The sequence below is a fragment of the Drosophila pseudoobscura genome, chromosome 4, assembly GCF_009870125.1.
Source record: "Drosophila pseudoobscura strain MV-25-SWS-2005 chromosome 4, UCI_Dpse_MV25, whole genome shotgun sequence".
Classification (NCBI taxonomy): Eukaryota; Metazoa; Arthropoda; class Insecta; order Diptera; family Drosophilidae; genus Drosophila; species Drosophila pseudoobscura.
In genome coordinates, this window is record NC_046681.1 from 16035832 (window position 1) to 16055107 (window position 19276).

Consider the following 19276-nt stretch of genomic DNA (forward strand, 5'->3'; position numbering starts at 1 on the left):
GAATGTAGAAGAGTAAGGATGATGCAAGGATTTCACAGCAAAAGAATCCCTAGAACAAGGTGTTTTATAAAATAAAGCATTGATTCAACGATGTTTGCCATGTATTTATGGAAATAATACCTTTTTTTCCAGGAACCTAACTTTTTTTTTTATAAGTTTTAAAATAAAATTTCCATCTAACGATTATTTGCCAGTTGAATTTAACAAAAACTAAAATTATTGTTTATTAATTTAATAAAAACAAAATAGGAGTATTAATTTTTTTTTTGAGGTAATAGGCACATTATTTTTTTTTTCTTTTAAGAAATAAGAGTATTATTTGTTGTTTTTTTTACTAAATAAGAAAGTTAATTTTTGTTCTGTTTTTTTAAGAAATATTTATTTATTTTTTTAAATAAAAGTGATATGGAATATCTTTTTTTTAAATTGGTGTATTATAATACAAATACAAAATATTCTCGATCTTGGATTCATAATTTTAATTTGCGGTCTATCCTTTTTTCATTTCAATTGAAATTACATGTTAAATTTTAATAAATTGAAGTGCAAAAATAACCCTTTTTTTTAGGTTTAATGGATCTTTTGTATGAATCGTAAATTATAAGCAATCGTACATTTTTAGTGTTGGAGCAATATATACTCGTAAATATATACATATTTATTGTGTGGATTCATTTAAAAAACCCTTCGAAAAAGGGCTCTTTGGATGTGCATTCAAATGTTCAGCATACATATGTTTGCATTTCCCAACAATATGCCCATTGTTTTTACACCACTGTTCTCGCACACACACACACACACAGACGCGCACAGACGGGTATGTGTGTGTGTGTGAACTCTCGTTTCGAACTGCGAACTGTAACCAAAAAGGACTCTCTTTCTCTCTGTAGGCAGCCTCTAGCACTGCGATGTGCTGGCAAATGAAAACTAAACACAATTAAAACTAACGAACCTGGCAAAATTTACACAAAATAAATTTTGTTTTAAATGTTATGAGGCTCATCATATTGGGGCGAAGTGGCAAGGGGTGGCAGGGGGTGGCAGGGGCGGCAGGGGCGGCAGGGGGTTATAGTGAGTGTGTGGGAGAGTGCTGTTGCTGCACTTTCCTGCCATTGCTGCTGCTGTTGGTTCTAGTTGATTTAATTAAATGCATTTGAATGCAAAATGCCAGTGCAATGCGTGTACGTACCGCCGGGGTTTTCTCTCAAAAACCATCACCATATGTGTGGTTTACAGATATATAGATACACACACACACACGCATACACACACACACGCATACCGCCCAATATGTTTGCTAGATACGGTCGGCAAAACCCTGGAGAGAATCGTCTACAACCGACTGCAAGTTGTGATCCAGGAGAAGCAGGCCTTATCGGAGTCCCAGTACGGATTCCGGAAGGCCAAATCAACGGTCGACGCCATCAAGGCAGTCACCGACATTGCATCCAGAGCGATCGAGGGAATAAGATGGAGATTTGGCACAAAGGAGTACTGCGCGGTGGTGACCCTGGATATCCGTAACGCGTTTAACTCAGCGAACTGGTCTCGGATAAACGAGGCGCTCGGGAGAATTGGAGTTCCCACCTACCTGCTTCGGATAATAGCCAGCTACCTGTCGGGTAGGGTACTGAGGTACGAGACAGAGGAGGGACCAAAGCTCTACAGGGTGACAGCCGGAGTTCCACAGGGATCAGTCTTAGGACCTCTACTGTGGAACATAATGTACGACGACGTCCTTAGACTCCAGCTCCCGCAGGGATGCACGCTTGTCGGTTTCGCTGACGATCTCGCCCTGGTCGTGGTTGCCAAAGAGCTCCGAGATGTCGAGGCGACGGCCAACGAGGCAATCCGGATCGTATCCAACTGGATGGAAAACGCGGGATTGGACCTGGCTGGCCACAAAACGGAGGCTGTACTCATCACGAGTCGGAAGAAGGTGGAGTACGCGACGTTTCGCGTGGGTAATGCGACTATTCAGTCGCAGGAGTCAATCCGGTACCTAGGCGTGATGCTGGATAACCGATTGAACTACCGGGCCCACATCGAGTACGTGAGTCAAAAAGCCTCCCGGATGCAGGCAGCACTCGCAAGGATGCTCCCCAATATTGGTGGACCCAAGGCAGGTCGACGCTTACTTCTGGCGAGAGTAGTGGCCTCGATCCTACTGTACGCTGCGCCGGTGTGGTCTTCAACCGTATCCGGCAACATGAGTCTTAGAAGAAAGATGTCAGTGCCATATCGGCTCTGCGCTCTTCGAGTAGTGTCTGGATATAGGACGGTGTCGGATAACGCAGCCCTGGTCCTCGCGGCCATGATACCGGTGGATATACTAGCGCTCGAGATGACGCATGTATATGAAGCGCGCGCAGGGATGCGAACTAATGCATCACTAGAGACCATCCGTGCGTCGGAAAGACGGGCGTCAATAGAAAAATGGCAGGCAAGATGGGACACGGCCACAAATGGACGGTGGACCCATAGACTAATCCCGGACATTGAGTCATGGATAGGGCGGAGAAGCGGAGAGATGAACTACCACCTCACCCAATTCCTGACGGGTCACGGAGGATACAGGAAGTATCTGCATAGGTTCAAACACGAGGATACCCCCGAGTGTCCTGAGTGTTCGAATGAGAGCGAGGATCCGGAGCATGTGATCTACCACTGCACGAGGTACCGCCCAAGTGCAGAGTATTTCCCACGACCAGAGGAGCTAATGGCGTTCATGACGGAGTCCGACGAGAACTGGCAGCGCGTTAGCAACACCTTAATAGCCATCCAGAGCGATCTGAGAAGATGCGAAAGGGAGCGACGCGTAGAGGAGAGTGCCTAAAGTAGGCAACCCATCCCCGCGAAGTAATACTTTGCGGTGATCCCGCGGGGAATGAGGTGTGCAGCTGTGCGTGGTGGTGAGTTTAGCTGGGAAGCCCCGAAGGGGTAGTCCAGTTCGTTGACTGGTACGGGCCGGTCGCGTCTCTTAGAGATTCTCACCCACCGTGGCGTATCCATGGAAAAAAAAAAAAAAAAAAACACACACACGCATACAGAACATGCTTTGATACATGTATGCGTGGCGTTAGTTTTGTAACTAAAAACAAAAACAAAAGCAAAAAGCGGAAATAGGAAGCTTATGGCTGGTGCTGCTGCTGCTGCTGCTGACAGCGCCCTCTGGTGTTATTTTATGGCACAAAATATGTGAAAGTCATCTAAGGGCCAAACGGGGGGGGGGCCGGTGGGAAGGGGGCATAAAAGAGTTCCTGGATATACATTTTCATAATCTAAAATGGAACACACACGCAACAGCAGCAGCCAGTGGAAATCCAGTGCTTCGCTTCCGAACAAATGGCTGCGGGTTAAATTTAATCAAAAAGTGCATACACTACGTAACATATCACATTTGCAGTTATATCCATTGTTGAATGAGAGCGGGGGGGGGGGGGAGGCAGGTGGTTACGTGGGAGGATAGGCTTAAAGTCAATTAAAATGTGAATATTCCCCCAACAACCAAGCGTAGAGTGCAGTGGCAGTGGCAGGGGCAGTGGCGGGGAGGGGCAGGGTCAGTAGAGGATTGTGTCCCTAATTCCTGAGTGGAGTGGAAAAATATGTCATCCTGCTGGCTATAGTGGATGGTTGATTGATCTTTGGGGATATTCTAGGGGAAATTTTAATGGAATTTATACTGGATTAAAGTTGAAAATTCTCAAAAATACAACTGATTGAAGAACATCTTTTGTTGGGGATTTAGAACTCAATCAAATTTGTGTGGAAAAACTCTTTGAGTGATTGCAGATATTAAGATTTAAATTTTTCTAAATTGATTTGATGACAATTCAAGGAAAATAATTAATTTGGGGTGGGATATATTGAAAATTAATAGAATTTGAAACAACAGTCGGAAGAAATGCCATTATTCTGAGTTTATTTTAGCCTTCTGGCATTTTTTATTTCTAGTTAACTCAAAAAAAAGTCAATTAAAAATTAAAAACAAATTATATTAAAATGAAGTTAAATTAAAAAATATCATATTTGGGTAAATGAATCTTTTAGCATTAAAATTAAAAAATATTTTAATTTAGAAGCTGGAAAAAAAATGAAAAAATCAGCCTAGAATCTTTTAAATTGAATTAAAAATATAAAATAAATTAAATTAAATTAAAAAATTACATATTTCGGTATTTTAATTTAATTTATTAAAAAATAATAAAAAAATAAATCTTGTAGCATTAAAACTAAATTTAAAATACAAATTTAATTTAAAAAAATTTAAGTTAAATTAAATAAAAAATAAAAAGATAAATAAAAAATATCATATTTAGATATTTTAATTGAATTAAACAAATTTATTTGGGTATTTTAATTAAATTTAATTGAGCTTTAAGATTTGAATGCTGCTATCTTAAGATATAGATTATGTAGAAAATATATGAATACTCGCATCAATAAATGATGCTTTGGCACAGAAACACAATAATCTATAGGTGCCATTCATTGTTTCAATAGAAATAATACTTTTGTCTGACATTCAACCTGAAAATAGATTCCCATTGTTTGAATTATTAAACTGAAATTCAAGGTAAAATCCTCTAATAAATACCGCCATCATTTGCATAAGCAAATAAGTTCGCAGGAAGCAAGCTTTGATGTTGCAATGCCTTTTGTTTCAATTATGAACGTAATTCAATTACGGAATTAAGCATTCTGCTGGCCGGCCTTCACAGGAAGTTTCCGGCGAACTCAAGAGTCATTTACGAGTTAATTTAGCCGGAAAATGCTTTTGACAGAACGCAGAAATTTAAGCAGAAAATACAACCAGAAAGCGCCAAAGAAAGTGCCAAAGAAAGTGCCAAAGAAAGTGCTGTAGAATGTATCTAAGCCAAAGGCCAGGCCTCTTTGGAAAATCATTGGAAAAGTTTACGATTATGGTAGTGGTAATCGGACACCCGATGGATACACCTGATGGATGCTCCCACTGGCTACTGGCTGCAGAAATATGATAAAAGGATAAACTGGAGCAAATTGTTCACGACTGAGCGAACAGAGAAGTGAAGTATCCTGCAGCTGACACTACTATTATTAGCCATGGGAAGGACTCGAAGGAGGTGCCGTAACAATATTCAAAATTTAATTGAAGACAGAAGACAGAAGAGAGAGGAGAGAGGAGCTCTCTCTGTGGCACTCTCTGCGAATGGCATTTGGGGGCAGCCTGGCATAACTAATTGAATGCATAATTTACAATTAAGTACGTAAGCTACTTTAATATTTATGTCTATAAAATGCAGACACACACAGAATCTACAGGACAGAGGGGGCCCAGAGGGGGAGCCACACCCTCCATTATCGACCATCATTTGTGCCAACTGCAATAAATGTCAATTATTCATGAATTTTCAATAACTTCAGAGTCCAGAGGCAGGGAAAATAGAAAAGTTTACTTTTCATCGCTCTTTTTTCAAGGGGTATCGAGAGGGTATGCCTGGTAGAGGGTTTAGCTTTTTAAAATATATTTAAAAAATCAAAGAAATCATTATAGGATCCTTAGTTTTTAGAGACAAGAGAGTATTACTTTTTACAATTATATATAGGATGATATTGGATATTTGAAAGTCGAGAGACTTTTGAGGTACATGAATCTTTCCTTTTTCCCTGTTCTTTTTTTTTTTAATGTTGTCTGAGCTTCGGAAAACTTTTTAATAATATGTAAATATGACCAAGAGATAGAGGGAGATAGTTGTGGAGAGTAAGAGAGACAGAAAGAGAGAGTGGGTGAGAGGGAGGTAGAGGGAAAGACATCGACATCGACATCGACATTGGCGTTAACTAAGGAGCACATAAAATATGATGGCCAAACAAAATGAAAGAAGAGAATTACTCGAGCGGCAATGACGGAGAGACAGAGAGAGAAGGAGAGAGAGAGAGAGAGAGAGAGAGTGGCTCCGAGACGCCAAAAGCAAACAAGTTTTCCGTCGTCTGAAACGTGCTCAAAATGTCGCTCGTTGTACGGCAAGGGGGGAGGCTGGGGAGGCTGGGAGGCTGTCCATAGAGTAGTTATATAATGGTGAATAATTAACAGTTATTAATAATGACAAAAGCAGCTGGCGCCGTATTTTCGACTTCGAAAGCAGCTTACAAAATGTGTAGCATACTTTTTCGGGCAGCGAGCCTCCCACAGCCACAGAGAGAGAGAGGGAGAGCGAGAGAGAGAGCGAGAGCTTTTTGATTTAAAATTCACCGCCAATAATAATAAAAATAAATCATTCTCTACCTCCGCGTCGCCCCTGCCCCCACCCCCACCCCCAACGTACACGCAATGTTTTAGTGGGCCGCGCGTGCGGCGGCAAAAGTTTTTCTGTTTTTGGTGACTTTTGCTTAATAATTTGCCATAATTTATGACAGCACTGCTGCGTCGTCTTTATTATTGGATTTTAGCCCCTGCCCCTGCCCCTGCCCCACCGCCCACAGACCCCATGAAAAGCTAAACCCCGAATCCCGCCATTTCGAACCTCCAGCTATGGATAACCCACTGCCATGCAGGGGGTGGGGGGAGGGGCCCTGGATCCACCCAATTTAAACTTTATGCCAAAACGTTTTTGAATGCTTAATTAGTTGCTGGAAAATACGAATAGGAGTGCGAGCAGGGGTCTCACTCTCTCTCTCTCTCCCTCTCCCTCTCTCCAGGCGACAGGATAGTTCCCGGCGTTGAATGGGGTCTATTTTTCATTCGGGGATGAGTTTGTTGGGGATTTTTAGGGGGGGATGGGGCTAACGATCTAATTTGTGTGTTTTCTGCTTCGAGAACATATTTCATTTAATTGACATTATTAAATTTAATGGCAAGCACTTTTGCAGGGATGGAATTGGGGTCTTTTTTGGGAAATATTCGGAGCTGGAACGTGGAGATTCGTTCTTTGAGATGCCTAGAAATAATATTTCCCTTCCCAAATCTTCGTCTATTCCATCACAGAAGGGTTCCTTGGCATTGAATAGAGTATCGAAAGAGTGTTTTGGGCTTGAAATTCGAGTACAGGTCTTTAAAGGTCCGAATTGTATAGAGCCAGTCCTTTTTGGGCCTTAGAAAACACGATGAACTCCTTTCTACCTATTTTCTGGTCTTTCACAGTCCCTCTATCAATGTGTTTCCCAAATACAGGGCCTCATTAATCTCTAAAGGAGGCTGCCCTGGAACCATTTTCTCCTTTGGAACTGGTTCGAGCTGGTTCCAATTTATTGAAGTGCCTGGAACCGAAAGCCGAAAGCCCTCATCCCTGGATTGCTGTAATACATTTTCTCAGGCAGAACAAAGCCTTCAAATGGTTGCCCATTTGGGCCCCTGCCCTTCAAACCCACAGACATTTCCCCACCCCCTCTCCTCACTCTGTGTGGGGGGGGGGGGGGGACCTTTACACCTTTCCGAAATGGTTCCAGCGGCGGCAGGAACAACTGTGCCCACATTAAACTCAATAAAATAAATGTGCAGCCATAAATTATACAAAGTGCGTCACTTACATACACCCACACCCACACACACACACACAGACACAGAGACACCCACGCATACACTGGAATATTCGAAGCAGCAGCCCCAAAAGCAGACTATGCAAAAATTCGACAAGTGCCACAATTTTTTATGCAAAATAATCCTTTCTGCCAGACTGCCGGCCGTTTTGCCGCCTCTTTCCCTCCCTCCCACTCGCTCCTCCTTTTTTGCGCCATTGATGAATTATAGCAAATTAATTTTCCACTAAAAAGGCGACAAAGCCATAGGCATATAGCCACGCCCACTCCTTCCCCCTGAGGGGTGGGGGGAAGCTGCTCTTATCAGAACATTTGCATGGCTGACGTCGTCGTCGTTGTAGTCGTTTCCTAGGCAAACAGTTTAAACCATATCAAATTCGAATTCGCATAAATTTCCCAAAGTCTGAGAGAGCGAGAGAAATCGATTCCCCGCAGGAAGTGCCGCCCTCCCCCTCCCAAGAGTTGCTCCATTTTTCCACGTCTCTGGATGGCGGCGGAGGCAGGGCTGCCCTCGCCGATGAGTTGTGGGCGATGGACGAAACTCCAACCAAAGTCTAAATCGATTATTATTTTATCGTCTATGGGGCTGCCGGCACGTGGGGCTCCGGACTCCTTTGTGGGGTTGTAAAAATAAATTTAAATGTACCGGCAAAATGTATCCAAAAATTGAATATTTCACGTACTCTCGGGCCTCTTTTTTTTTTTTTTTTTTGGCCAAAAAGTAAACCGTCAAAAATGGTACGTGACTGTTGATTGTTTGAACTGTTGCTAGACGCACGATGAAGAGTCCCCCCCCCCTCTAGAGGGGTGGGAGGCAGAGTGGGGGTCCATTGAGTGGGTGTCAGTGCGGGGTACGAGAGCTGCTGGATGATAAGTTCTTGATAAATGGCGTGCGAAAGTGTGGGCCTGACAGATGCTTGCATGAATTTTGTCGGAGAGTTTGAAATATAGCGAAAAAAGAGGCCACAGAATGGAAATGTAGTCGAACTGAAGAGTCATTGATGATTGGATGGTTTTAAGGTGGGGGAAAAACTATTCCGAAATGCTTCAACATGAGTGGAAACACATTTTAATAGCTAGAGAAATCGGCAGAGTTATCGTTTTCCGTGCGATTACATGTCGATCATTTTGTTTTCTTTAAAAATTTTACCTATTTGGGAAATAAAACCATGTTCCATGAGATTTTGATGGATTAAAACAGTTTATACTTGGAATTGCACAACAAGTAATCGATTAGCATTCTACTAAACATCGATATACCATTTAGTTATCGATTAACGATTAGTTTTTGCCTAAAATGTATCAAAAAATGTTACTTAAAGCATCCAGCGAATATTTATCTACCTAAAAAGTGTCGATAAAGTTCGATAAATAATCGATATACACAATAATATGGAAAATGATCGATTTGGGGTGTGTTCAATGATTGATACGAGAAAATCTATTGATATAATTTATGAAGCCATCGAATTTTTCGATTAATGATGGAATGATCATAATAAATAATTAAATTCTAACAGAACTTTGTTTTATTTATGAAAATATAGATCGTATATCATTTTCTCCCGCCTCCCCCTGTACTCCTCCTCTACTTGTGCGTTGCACACTCATTGATGGGATAGTCACCACACGATAGGGTATACTGGATAAAAGACAGTGCCGTGAGGATGGCCGTCAAGAGATAATCAAAGGCGAAGCCTCGATCACAGGTGGTGCCCAAAATAATCAAATTCTGCAGAGGTTCCAGCTTCTGATGGATGATCAGCGAGGTGTGCTACGGAAAGCCAATCGATTAGGACTCCTTTGAGGGGTGAAAGCACTTCCAGAACTCACCTCGTTGTAGAGGAGCTTTATGGCCTGAGTGCGAGAGGGGGCCTTCCTAATGTACAGCCCGTGAATGATGACAATCTGCTGCTGCATCACGAGCTCTGCATCGCGCAAGCGATCCGTGCAGAGTCCTATGAGCAGGACATACAGAAGGGGTATGAAAACGGGACCCAGACACCCGTCGGCAATGATGTAGAGCTTGTTCTCGAGCTCATCCTCCCCGAACATGATGCACTCGATGAGCAGCTCCAGTCGGAAGCTGCAGACAAAGATCATCAGATAGATGGAGGTGGACAGCCACGAGAGGCTGTCGTTGATGCTCCGATGGAGATTATTGATGCGCAGATGGAGCTCAAAGAGCCAGAACAGACGCCGATGATAGCGGCCCAGGATCCCCTGCCGATCCTTGTGATCGTCGATGAAGCGCTGCAGGAAGGTGGTGATATTCCGGTACCAATTGAGCAGCAGCTGCTGGTAGAGGAACCAGCCCATGAAGCAGTACTCGAGGAGCATCCAATAGAGGAGATTGATGAGCAGAAAGTAGGACTTGTACAAGTACGAACTGATGTGCACGTAGAGCAGGAAAAGCTTCAGGAAATACACACCCAAAAGACTCGCATCGCAGTGGTAGATGAGGCCGAACTTTTGCTCAATCTCCTCCGATATCCGAAGGATCTCATTCACCGTCTGCCTCACGAATATCCGGTCCCGTTTGAGGTGCAAAAAGATGACCAGTCGCCGAAAGACATTGTATTCGATGCCCTGTGAAAAGGTGCCCATCACAAAGTTCTGGGCACTGCTCTTCTCCACGAGCGAGTAGTGAATGTAGACGGCCAGAAGCATTACAAAGTACACCAGATATTGGCTCGCGACGAGCACTATCTTCAGGATAATGATCAGCTTGTACACTATCCGATTGTACTGCCGCTCCTCAAGGCGTCCGGCGCAGGGGTTCCACTTTGCCCTGAAGAAATTGCACCCGTAGGCGATGCCGTAGAGCAGCCAAGCGGTGGCCTGTAGGAAAACTCGATAGCCCACATGCGTGGGTCTCTTCCGCTGTCGCTGATACTCCACTTTGTGCCACATGACTGGAGGGAATGACGGTGTTTCCCCAAGGGGTTTTCTTTGGTTATTTATTGGGAATGATGATGGATCCATTAGGCGAGTCATTTCCATAAATTAAATCATTAGCTGCAGAAAGGCTATGCTATGGAACACTATGGAAGGGAATTGTGTATTGGAGAAGCTATGGAAACGAAGGGATAGTGGAAAAGGCTTCATAGTTTCGACATTCAGGAGGATCTTTCGTCAAAAAGAGACACATTTTTCAAGAATAATGGAAAGCACTTTATATACAGGACATTTGGTAGGTAATTTTCATGGTTTTTCAGACTTCTGCTCTGATGTTTTGGAAGTGCAGAATCCTCCCCTAAATCGGGTGGATATATACCCTGAATATCCTTACCGCTCAAAGGGAAAAGACCGAATTATGGGTGGTAATTACATCCACTAATTACAGATAATTTCTTTGAGCAAAAGTGTACGAAAAGTACCCAAAAAAATATGAAATTTCCCAAATAAAATATAAAGAATTTTTCCGCACCAAAAAAGAGAGCAAATGAACTGCGGGAAACACCAGAAAGCTGTTCGAAACGAGATAGAAAGTTCAATGCACCGCAAGGTCTTCCTCAGACGAGACTGAAAGACAGACAGACAGACGGGAGGCTGCGCGAGAGGTTGGGTGTAAAATGAGTGCCCGGAAAATGCTGCCATCGCCGCGGTTGCATATGGAAATATGTGCGCTGAGGCATTGCCTAGACAACACAAAAACCCCATGGAAAATCCAGCACGAAAATCCTCACTCGCATGGCATCCACTCAACGAGGAGGCAGGAGGCAGGAGGCAGGAGCCCGAGGGCCAGACCTCCATTCATCTCTAAGCCTCGGCGGCATCATTACGCACGTCACGGGGAAAATTGTAAATATATATTTCTATGGCAGCGGCGGTGGCGACGACTGTGGCATCCGTATTTTATGATATGATGGAAAAATCTCTACTCAAAATCCTCATGTTTCAATGAAATGAAAAATCTTAATGAATCCGCGCAGAGCAGACCCCCTCCCCCCCACTCATGTCCAAAAAAGTGAAGAGATTTGATATTTCTATGGGGATAGGACCAAAATAGTACCAGAAATACCCAGAAAGGGTTAAGATTTGGGGGGGGGGGGGGGGGGGGGGGGGGGGGAGTATGCGCTATGATGGGTTCCCGTTTGATTTGGGACTTTCTTTGTGCTATTTATGTATCAATGAAGGCACAAACCTCACACCCCTTCAACCCACAGAATGTGGAGGGGGTGTCCGGCGATGTGTTAAAGTGCATTTCGACGACCTCCCATTGACAGCTGTTTTGTGTCTCGCCTACGATTATGAGACTGTCACAAAGGGGTGGTAGAGGGGCGAGGGGGAGTGCAGTTATGGCTGGGCCCTAAGCGCCTTTTGGGTGCCGCCATCCACCCGCATTGCAGCATTGCACCCTGGCACCACCCCCTCTTAAGCTTAAGCTTTGCATTCAGTGCCACCCACTAAATGAATTATGCGAGGGTTTCGGCCTAAGTGGGGGTCTGGGGTGGTGGGGTGTGTGTCTGGGATTGGTGATTAAATGCCCTCAACGCCCCACCCCGCCTTCAACGCGAAACACTTTTGTCTTTCATTCATTTTCCCATTCATTCGGGCTACAGATTTCTCATTCAATTTTCTGCGACGGCTGGCGGCTGCTGCGATGGGCTCTGTCTTTCAGCGGGGGCTTCTTTCATGCCTCCATCATTCCCCTCCTCCCCCTTTCATTGCATTGAATACTTTTTCGCAATTATAACTCGCTCTCTCCGAAAAGGAGAGTACAAAAAAGTGCCAGACTTGAGGGCTACGACTAGAGGATACCCTGGTACTTTTTTGGAGGTAATTAAATGGATTTAATTTTGAAAAATAAGGGGCTATAAGGGTTTTTATTGATTTTTAGAGATGGAAAGAGCGGATTTTTGAATACGAATGTTGTGTTTAATCTGTTTTAAAAGATATACAGAGATTGGGAAGACGTATTTCACTGGAAATTTGGTAGAAATTGAGTCTCGTCTTGGCACGTATTTTGTACAAAAGCTGAAAAAAGTCGGAAAAGTATCTTGTTCCAATATACCCTTACAGGGTATGCTAGTAAAAAACACACTCTCTCAGCCACAGCCCCCCTTGTTGGGAGGTTCTCGCCGTAGTCTTGGAAGTGAGTTTCTGTTTCTGAAATGTTGTAAGCATTTTGCTCAAGTGGTTGGGGTGGTAAACGGCTTGCGGCTTTGCCTCAAAACTAGACAATGCCTCATGGACAGGGAGGGGAACGTTAAAAAACAATGGGAGAGAGAGAGGGGAAGAGAGAGAGAGGACTGCAACGTTGCCAAATTGTTGAAAGTAGGCTAATAACTGCGGGTAAGACAGTGTCTTGAATGGCAAAGGAGTCTCTTGTCAAGTGAAGAGCCACACAATGCAGTCGAAACGAACGAAAGGAATGGAACAGAAAGGAGCTTCTGTGGGGAAGGAATTGGGGAATTGGGGAAAGTGAAACTGGGCTTCGGTTTTTGGAGAGAAGCAAGAGGAAAGCCACAACGGTTATTGATGGTTTAGACCTTTTATTTTCTCCCTATAAGTTCCCTGCTAAGCCCCGATTCAAGCCCAATCATTCTGTTGATTCCTTATGCCCTTTATTCTGTAGTCTTCTTCTGTGACGCGCCTTGAATGATTTGTGTAGAACAGAGAAAGAGAGAGTCGGAAGGCCTTATAGTCTTCATCTGTTTTAGTCCTGCTTCTGGTCCTTCTTCTTGGGAGGACCTTCAGGGCTGTGAACATGCTCCACAGCAACGGTTGGCTGCCCTGGCAGATCCTTCAGTGTGCTCTTGTACCAGATCACCGATATGATGCTGAACGCGAGGCCCAAGACGATCCCGATGACTGCCAGGCCGGCCAGATAGGCCACATAGTGCACCTCCAGCATCAGATACGTCAGATAGTCCAGGATGGGCTGCACCACATAGAAGCAGACGATTTCAATGGGATTTAGCATAACCATTTTGCTTGCTGTTTGAAACCGGATCACAAAGTACTTTGAACTGACTTTGAAACTGATGGAAAAATCAAGGATACCTTTGAACTATGGGAAAACCCAGGGAAAACTCTGATCCGAGACGCCCTGTTCTTTGCTTTTCGTCTCATAAGAACTGTCATTCGATTACACTATCATTTTCCATTAGAATTTTCCCCCTCCCCCCCACCACAAAAACAACAACACCGTCACCCATCAAAATTCTATTGTGAATATTCCCATAAATTCTACAACCACAAAAAATATGGATTATTTGGGATATGTGGCAAAACGCACTGCCTTTTTCCACCGCGAACTCCGCTCGGACTTTGGAGACTTCATCAGGGCCGCCGCAAGCATGGCCGTTGGGGTAGTGCTGGGCTGGATCGTCGGTCTCCTGGCCCTGGGCATCTACCAGTTGGCTCTGTTTCTGGGAGCCAAACCCAATGACTTGCCCGAACCATCGGATGAAAATATCGATGCGGATCTGCAGGAAGGGCTTTTGACGGTGGATCCAAGGGAACGGCGGGACGATAGATGGTTGGAGGCCTACTGGGAGGCCCAGTATCAGCAGCGAAGAGTGCAGCTTCGACAGCAGGCGGCAGCAAGGAACCAATCAGCCGCGTCCACTTGAAAGTATCTTTCAAGCTCGCTCCTCTCCAGACAGTCTCGAGTGTCATCCACAAAAAAGCATGAGAAAGAGAGGGAGGGAGAGAGAGACTTTCTTTCCTTTGTTACTGCTGGCAAGAAGACTCCACCAACGAAATCATTAGCACAATTTTCACCATCGATGCGGTGTCATGCAATGGCTTCAAGATTCAATTACCCTTCGAGGCACAGTGCCCCTCCCCGCCTCCCCGCCTCTCTCCATCTCGCCTCCGCCGTGTGGTCGTGTGTGACGACCGCCCCGGGCTTCAAATATTTAATAAACCATATCTTTGCTTTTTCCTTATTTTCGACTATGGCTCTGTTTTTGATTTTCACACACAAATAACTGGAGGCTATTTTCCGGCTCAAATTTTATATAAAGCATGGGATAGAGATTTCCTGGAAGAGGAGCGCAAAGGTTGAACGTCGCGACTTGGATTTGAATTTGAGTTCAATTTTTGAGAGGGGATTTTAAATGGGAAGAGCTACACACGAAATTCTTTACTTTCGTTTGAACATGAATAGAATAGCTTCTAATTTTTTATAATTTTAATTTTTTAGTTGTCATGTAAAATGGTAACATCGTTTACATCATTTTTTGGGTGCCCTGATGCTCAGGTTGTCACGAATTTTAGTACAATGGTAGCTGTGTATACTTTAGTATATTTTGGTATTTTTTGTTAATATTTTGGGGTATTTTAGTATTTTGGTTAATTTTTAATATCTTTATTTTGTTTAATGAATTTCTAGTTTTTTTTAGTATTTTAGTATTTGTCTTATGTTTAGCATTTTTATTGATTTATTAGTATCTTTTAGTATTTTAGTTTTTTTAATAGAGTTTTCGTTTATTTACATATTTTCTTGTAGTATTTTTATTTATTTTTTTTAAATATCTTGTATTTTAGAACTATAATATTTTGTCGCTGTTTTTATAGAATTTCGGTATATTTTAGTATTTTGATTCATTTTTAATATCTAAATTTTTTTTGATACATTGTTTTTAACATTTTAGTATATTTATATTGTTTTATTTGTATATTTTATTATTTCAGATTTAATTTTAAGGAATTGCAAGCATTTAAGTTTATTTTTTTAGAACTCGAATTTTTGTATATTTTTAAATTTTCCAATTTAAGTATAACAGTTCCTTGTTTTTCTTAATTTCTGCTCTAACATGGAAGCATACTATACGAAAGGACATGCATCCTTCCGATGTATGTATAACAAACCCTTGAACGAATTCAAAATACCCTTGAACTCTAACGATTACCGCATACATCAAAAAAATATTGATTGATAAAAGATACTTGTGAATCTTTGCAGTTGAATGACATGCACTCAAAACGGCACCCATGAATGCATTCAACTTGCAAGCGAGTCATTGAACCAGCCCAACCCCCATGCATCCCCATGCATCCCTCTCCCCTCAAGCCCTTCATTAGCATTGAGAAAGGCACAGCGAATCGAATGGCAAGGCGGAGTGGAGTGATACTTCAAGCCCCAAATCAATGCGAGTGCCAGACGACATGCCCGATGGATGGATAGCGATTGCTTTTCACTCCCTGACTTTTTTCCCCAGTCGTCAATATATGCACTCGAATAACATAGCGCCCCTAGAGCGCGAAAAATTGCAAAAGCAAATGAAATAATATTTGTGATGCTCAAACAGAGACACAAAAAAAGAAACCATAAAGAAGTGCGGCACAAGGTAGAGAAAATTGTTGGGAAATAAAGGAAATTGAGAGGAGAAAATTCTACCAACATCCCCAAAATAGGGAGCTCTCTGAATCTTTAGAATAGAGTAACATGGAATGAAATAAATTCCCAAAAAAATGCCAACTTTTACCTCTCTGAATGTCAAAGTTTGAGCCCTCCTTAAAGTTTCGCTGCCCCTGTTTCTGGTTCGGTTATTTACTCCGTTAAGCACATTTTAATTTCCCCCAGGAAACGGCGGCTAAGTACGCAATCAGAAGGGCAAAAAACTAGCCATAAACTGAATTTAGCCAAAAAGATTCTCCCTCGCCCTCACCCAAAGGGATGTCATTTTGCCAAAACGCAAAATATTTGCCCAGAGAAAAAAGGAGGAAGCCAGACGCCATTGGTGTGGTGCAGGCCAGGAGTAGGGCCAGGACCAGGACCAGGACCAGGACCAGGACCAGGACCAAAGGTTGAGTCAAAGGACAACGTCTTAAGTAGCAGAGGAGCGTGGAGGCATGGAGACAATTTACAGGGGGCGAGCACAGAGTTGCCAGAGTTCATAAACTGCATGGAACGGCGCTCGATGTAATGAGAAACGATGAAGCGGTACGCGATGATGCTTTTACACGATGGGGTTTTTCTTGATGGCATTCGCATTGCTTTCCATTGATTCACATGGAAATTCTGTCATTATCCGACTGATTATTTTCCGATAAAATAGCACTGAAAGACTAAAAAATACTAAATTAACTCAAATTAAATTTACTGAAATTATAATAAAAAAATACTACAAAAATACCAAAAATACTAAACATACTAGAAATTGATTAAAGTAGATTTAAAACACTGACATGATAAATATACAAAAATATACCAGAAATACTCTAAATACTATTTTCCGACAATACTAAAAATACTGAAATGCTAATTTAAGTAGAACTTCATTAAAATTAATCTAAAAACACTTAAATACTAAAGTTTTCAAAAATACCGAAAAATACTAAACATGCTAGAAATTGATTAAAGAAGATTAAAAATACTGACTTAACAAAAATACTAAAATATACCAGAAATACTCAAAATACTAAAAGTTATTTCAAACAATTTCTGAAACAATAAATTGAATAAAACAATGAAATCATGGAAAATATCTGAGAATTATAGGAGCCCAAAAATCTCCCATCGGTGGAAAATGCATCGTTAACATCTATTTATAGGAAAAGGGAAAAAACCCAATGAAATGAAATTTATTTTGGTAACAAAATTGCGTGACACATCCAAGGATGGAGCCTGTGCCTTAAGTCTAGGTCTAAGGAAGCTTCAGTAAATGGCAGTCGGCCAATGTGGCCGCATTCGCCGACTATATTAAAATGTTGTCATCCCAAAACACAAGCTCCACGGGGGAGAAAGGGGAGAGGGATAGTCAGGGAAAGGGACAGAGACAGGGACAGGGAGCTAAGGGATAGATTGGTTTTGTCGTCATCGTCATCGTCTGGCGCAACGAAGCAACAAATAGCCAAAAAAACAACAAAAACAACGAGAAAACGGCCAAAGTTTCAGCGAGTGGCGGAAAGTCGAAAGTTTTTCCCTGCGCTGCCAATGCAAAAACGAAAAACAACAACAACAAGCGACGGTGGAAAATTAAGTTTCTGCGCCGCTGCCTTGGCAAAGGAAAGGCCTTTCGCCGAGCGGCGTCGTCAGACGCGGTCAAATTAAAAGCGCATTGCAAATAGCAGTAGAAAGAGCAGAAAGTACCCTGTAGTGGCGGAGTAGCTGAGGAGAGCCTCAATAGTTCAGAGAATATGTAAAATATTTACTTACACTTTTTCTTGAATAAATTAAGACTTGGGATTCGAAAACTCACCTGTAAAGAGAAGAGAATATATATTTATAGATTAGCAATTGAAAAAAGTATCCTTATAAGCCTAATAGTCCTTAGAAAAACACAAGCAATCTATCCCAATTCACAGTTAAAAGTTATATGCCTCTTGAGTACAGGGTATCAATGGAAATGTAGCAACGTTTTTTTGTGCCAGGGGTGCGGGGAGTAGCTAATGCAAAGCGGCGACTCCATCCAAAGGATGTCTCTGCACTTTTATTGCTTACACGTTGGCCCCAGGGCGAAAGGTGCAGAGGTAGAAGAAGGACTTGGAGACAGGTGCAAGAACCTGCAACGGAACTAGCAGAAGGAGCCCCAGAAGGAGGCGAGAGAGAGAGGAGCACCAGCCACAGAAGACCTGGAATCACAAGCAGGCGATGAGGCCTTCCCAGTATTTGCCCCATTTGTTTGACAATGTCGTCCATAAAGCGACATTTTCTCCCCCCTTTCAATGGTCTGTCGTTTTTATTGCTTTTCCCTCTCTCTTCAAACCCTTGCCTGCTGTGCAACCCACTGCGTATGCGTGTTTTTTCATCCGTATTTTGTGTATCTTTGCATTAATTTTCAAATATTTCCACCGTTTGACTGCCCCTTTTTGTGACTTTTGTAAATGGCAAATTTATTTATAGGTCTCTCCGATAGGCATCGCTCTCTCTCCTCCAGGAGCAGGGGTGGCACTCTGTGGGGCTTGGGGGCTGCACTTTTATGGAGTTTGCTTTGGCTGCAAGCCAACAACTGTTTGGTACCATTAGGAAGCTAAGGACTCGGGGAATAGGTCTTTAATGAGTTGTTGTTTAGCCAAGGAAATGCAATGATTTTATTGGCAGAGGATTAAACATGTAAGAGAATGGGCAACTATGGGATCAAATGGGTTAGATATCATATAAATATTGCAGTAGAAGCGTATGGCTAGATCTTCATACAAAGAAGTACTTTTAAGAGCCTTTTACTAGCACTTCTTTGTAGCTCTTATAATATTTTGAATAGCATAGATTTTCCATCTTGATTTCGGTTTTTTATTAACATTTCTTTTCATTTCTTTTCAGGATCTGATGAAAAAACTATGCATTGAAGTCGCAGTCGCCAAAAATATATATTTTCAAAGGTAAGTCTTTCATTCATTAGCATTTCAACCAATTTCAGCCCTCTCTCTCTTCATTTTTCCCCTTTTAAATGTTGATAATATTCCCCGATATTTCCATATATTCTTATTTGTTTCCCGCCATCAAACACTCCATCATTTTTTTTTTGTTGGCGCTTGGAAAAGTTCAAAAATGACAGTGCAACAGAGTCGTCATTGCGGCGACTCCTTCGTTGGCAATGCCACAATCCATCACAATCACAAAGCCAAATGCGGGAAGACAGAAACATTGGAGCAGAAGATACTCACACACACACCCAGAGAGAGAGAGAGGACACAGATACATCGCAGCAGCAGCAGCAGAAGCAGCGGCAGCAGCGGCAGCATTCAGTCAGCCAGTCAGAGTCGGAGCGGGTCTGTCTGTCATTCAGCAATAATACCACGAAACCACGGAAAACGCCTCCTCACAACTTTGCCGCCCCCGAAAATGTGTCCATATAAATGGATG

At 42.6% G+C, this 19276-nt stretch overlaps 4 protein-coding genes across 5 annotated transcripts in view; 1 reads left to right on the forward strand and 3 right to left on the reverse strand.

Annotated features, from left to right (window-relative positions):
• LOC6902426 (discoidin domain-containing receptor 2-like) overlaps positions 1–19276 on the reverse strand; it is a 156446-nt gene that overhangs the window by 32233 nt on the left and 104937 nt on the right. The window lies entirely within an intron of this gene.
• On the reverse strand, positions 9077–10701 carry Grl43a (Gustatory receptor-like 43a). The gene is made up of 2 exons (XM_002133321.3): positions 9349–10701; positions 9077–9289 (listed from the first exon to the last, which is right to left on the reverse strand). Exons 1-2 carry the CDS (start codon positions 10516–10518, stop codon positions 9104–9106), a joined length of 1356 nt encoding a protein of 451 aa, XP_002133357.2. The 5' UTR covers positions 10519–10701; the 3' UTR covers positions 9077–9103.
• LOC6902424 (uncharacterized) lies at positions 13064–13524 on the reverse strand. The gene has a single exon (XM_002133322.3). The coding sequence runs from the start codon at positions 13448–13450 to the stop codon at positions 13178–13180; it is 273 nt and encodes a 90-aa protein (XP_002133358.2). The 5' UTR covers positions 13451–13524; the 3' UTR covers positions 13064–13177.
• LOC6902425 (uncharacterized) lies at positions 13600–14416 on the forward strand. Its single transcript, XM_002133323.3, has one exon. The coding sequence runs from the start codon at positions 13728–13730 to the stop codon at positions 14094–14096; it is 369 nt and encodes a 122-aa protein (XP_002133359.2). The 5' UTR covers positions 13600–13727; the 3' UTR covers positions 14097–14416.

Coding starts and splice junctions, on each gene's coding strand:
- LOC6902424 (XM_002133322.3), bottom strand. CDS start 13,450: ATGGTTATGCTAAATCCCATTGAAATCGTCTGCTTCTATGTGGTGCAG.
- LOC6902425 (XM_002133323.3), top strand. CDS start 13,728: ATGGATTATTTGGGATATGTGGCAAAACGCACTGCCTTTTTCCACCGC.
- Grl43a (XM_002133321.3), bottom strand. CDS start 10,518: ATGGAAATGACTCGCCTAATGGATCCATCATCATTCCCAATAAATAAC. Junction 9,290..9,348: donor TAAAGCTCCTCTACAACGAG/GTGAGTTCTGGA, acceptor GGCTTTCCGTAG/CACACCTCGCTGATCATCCA.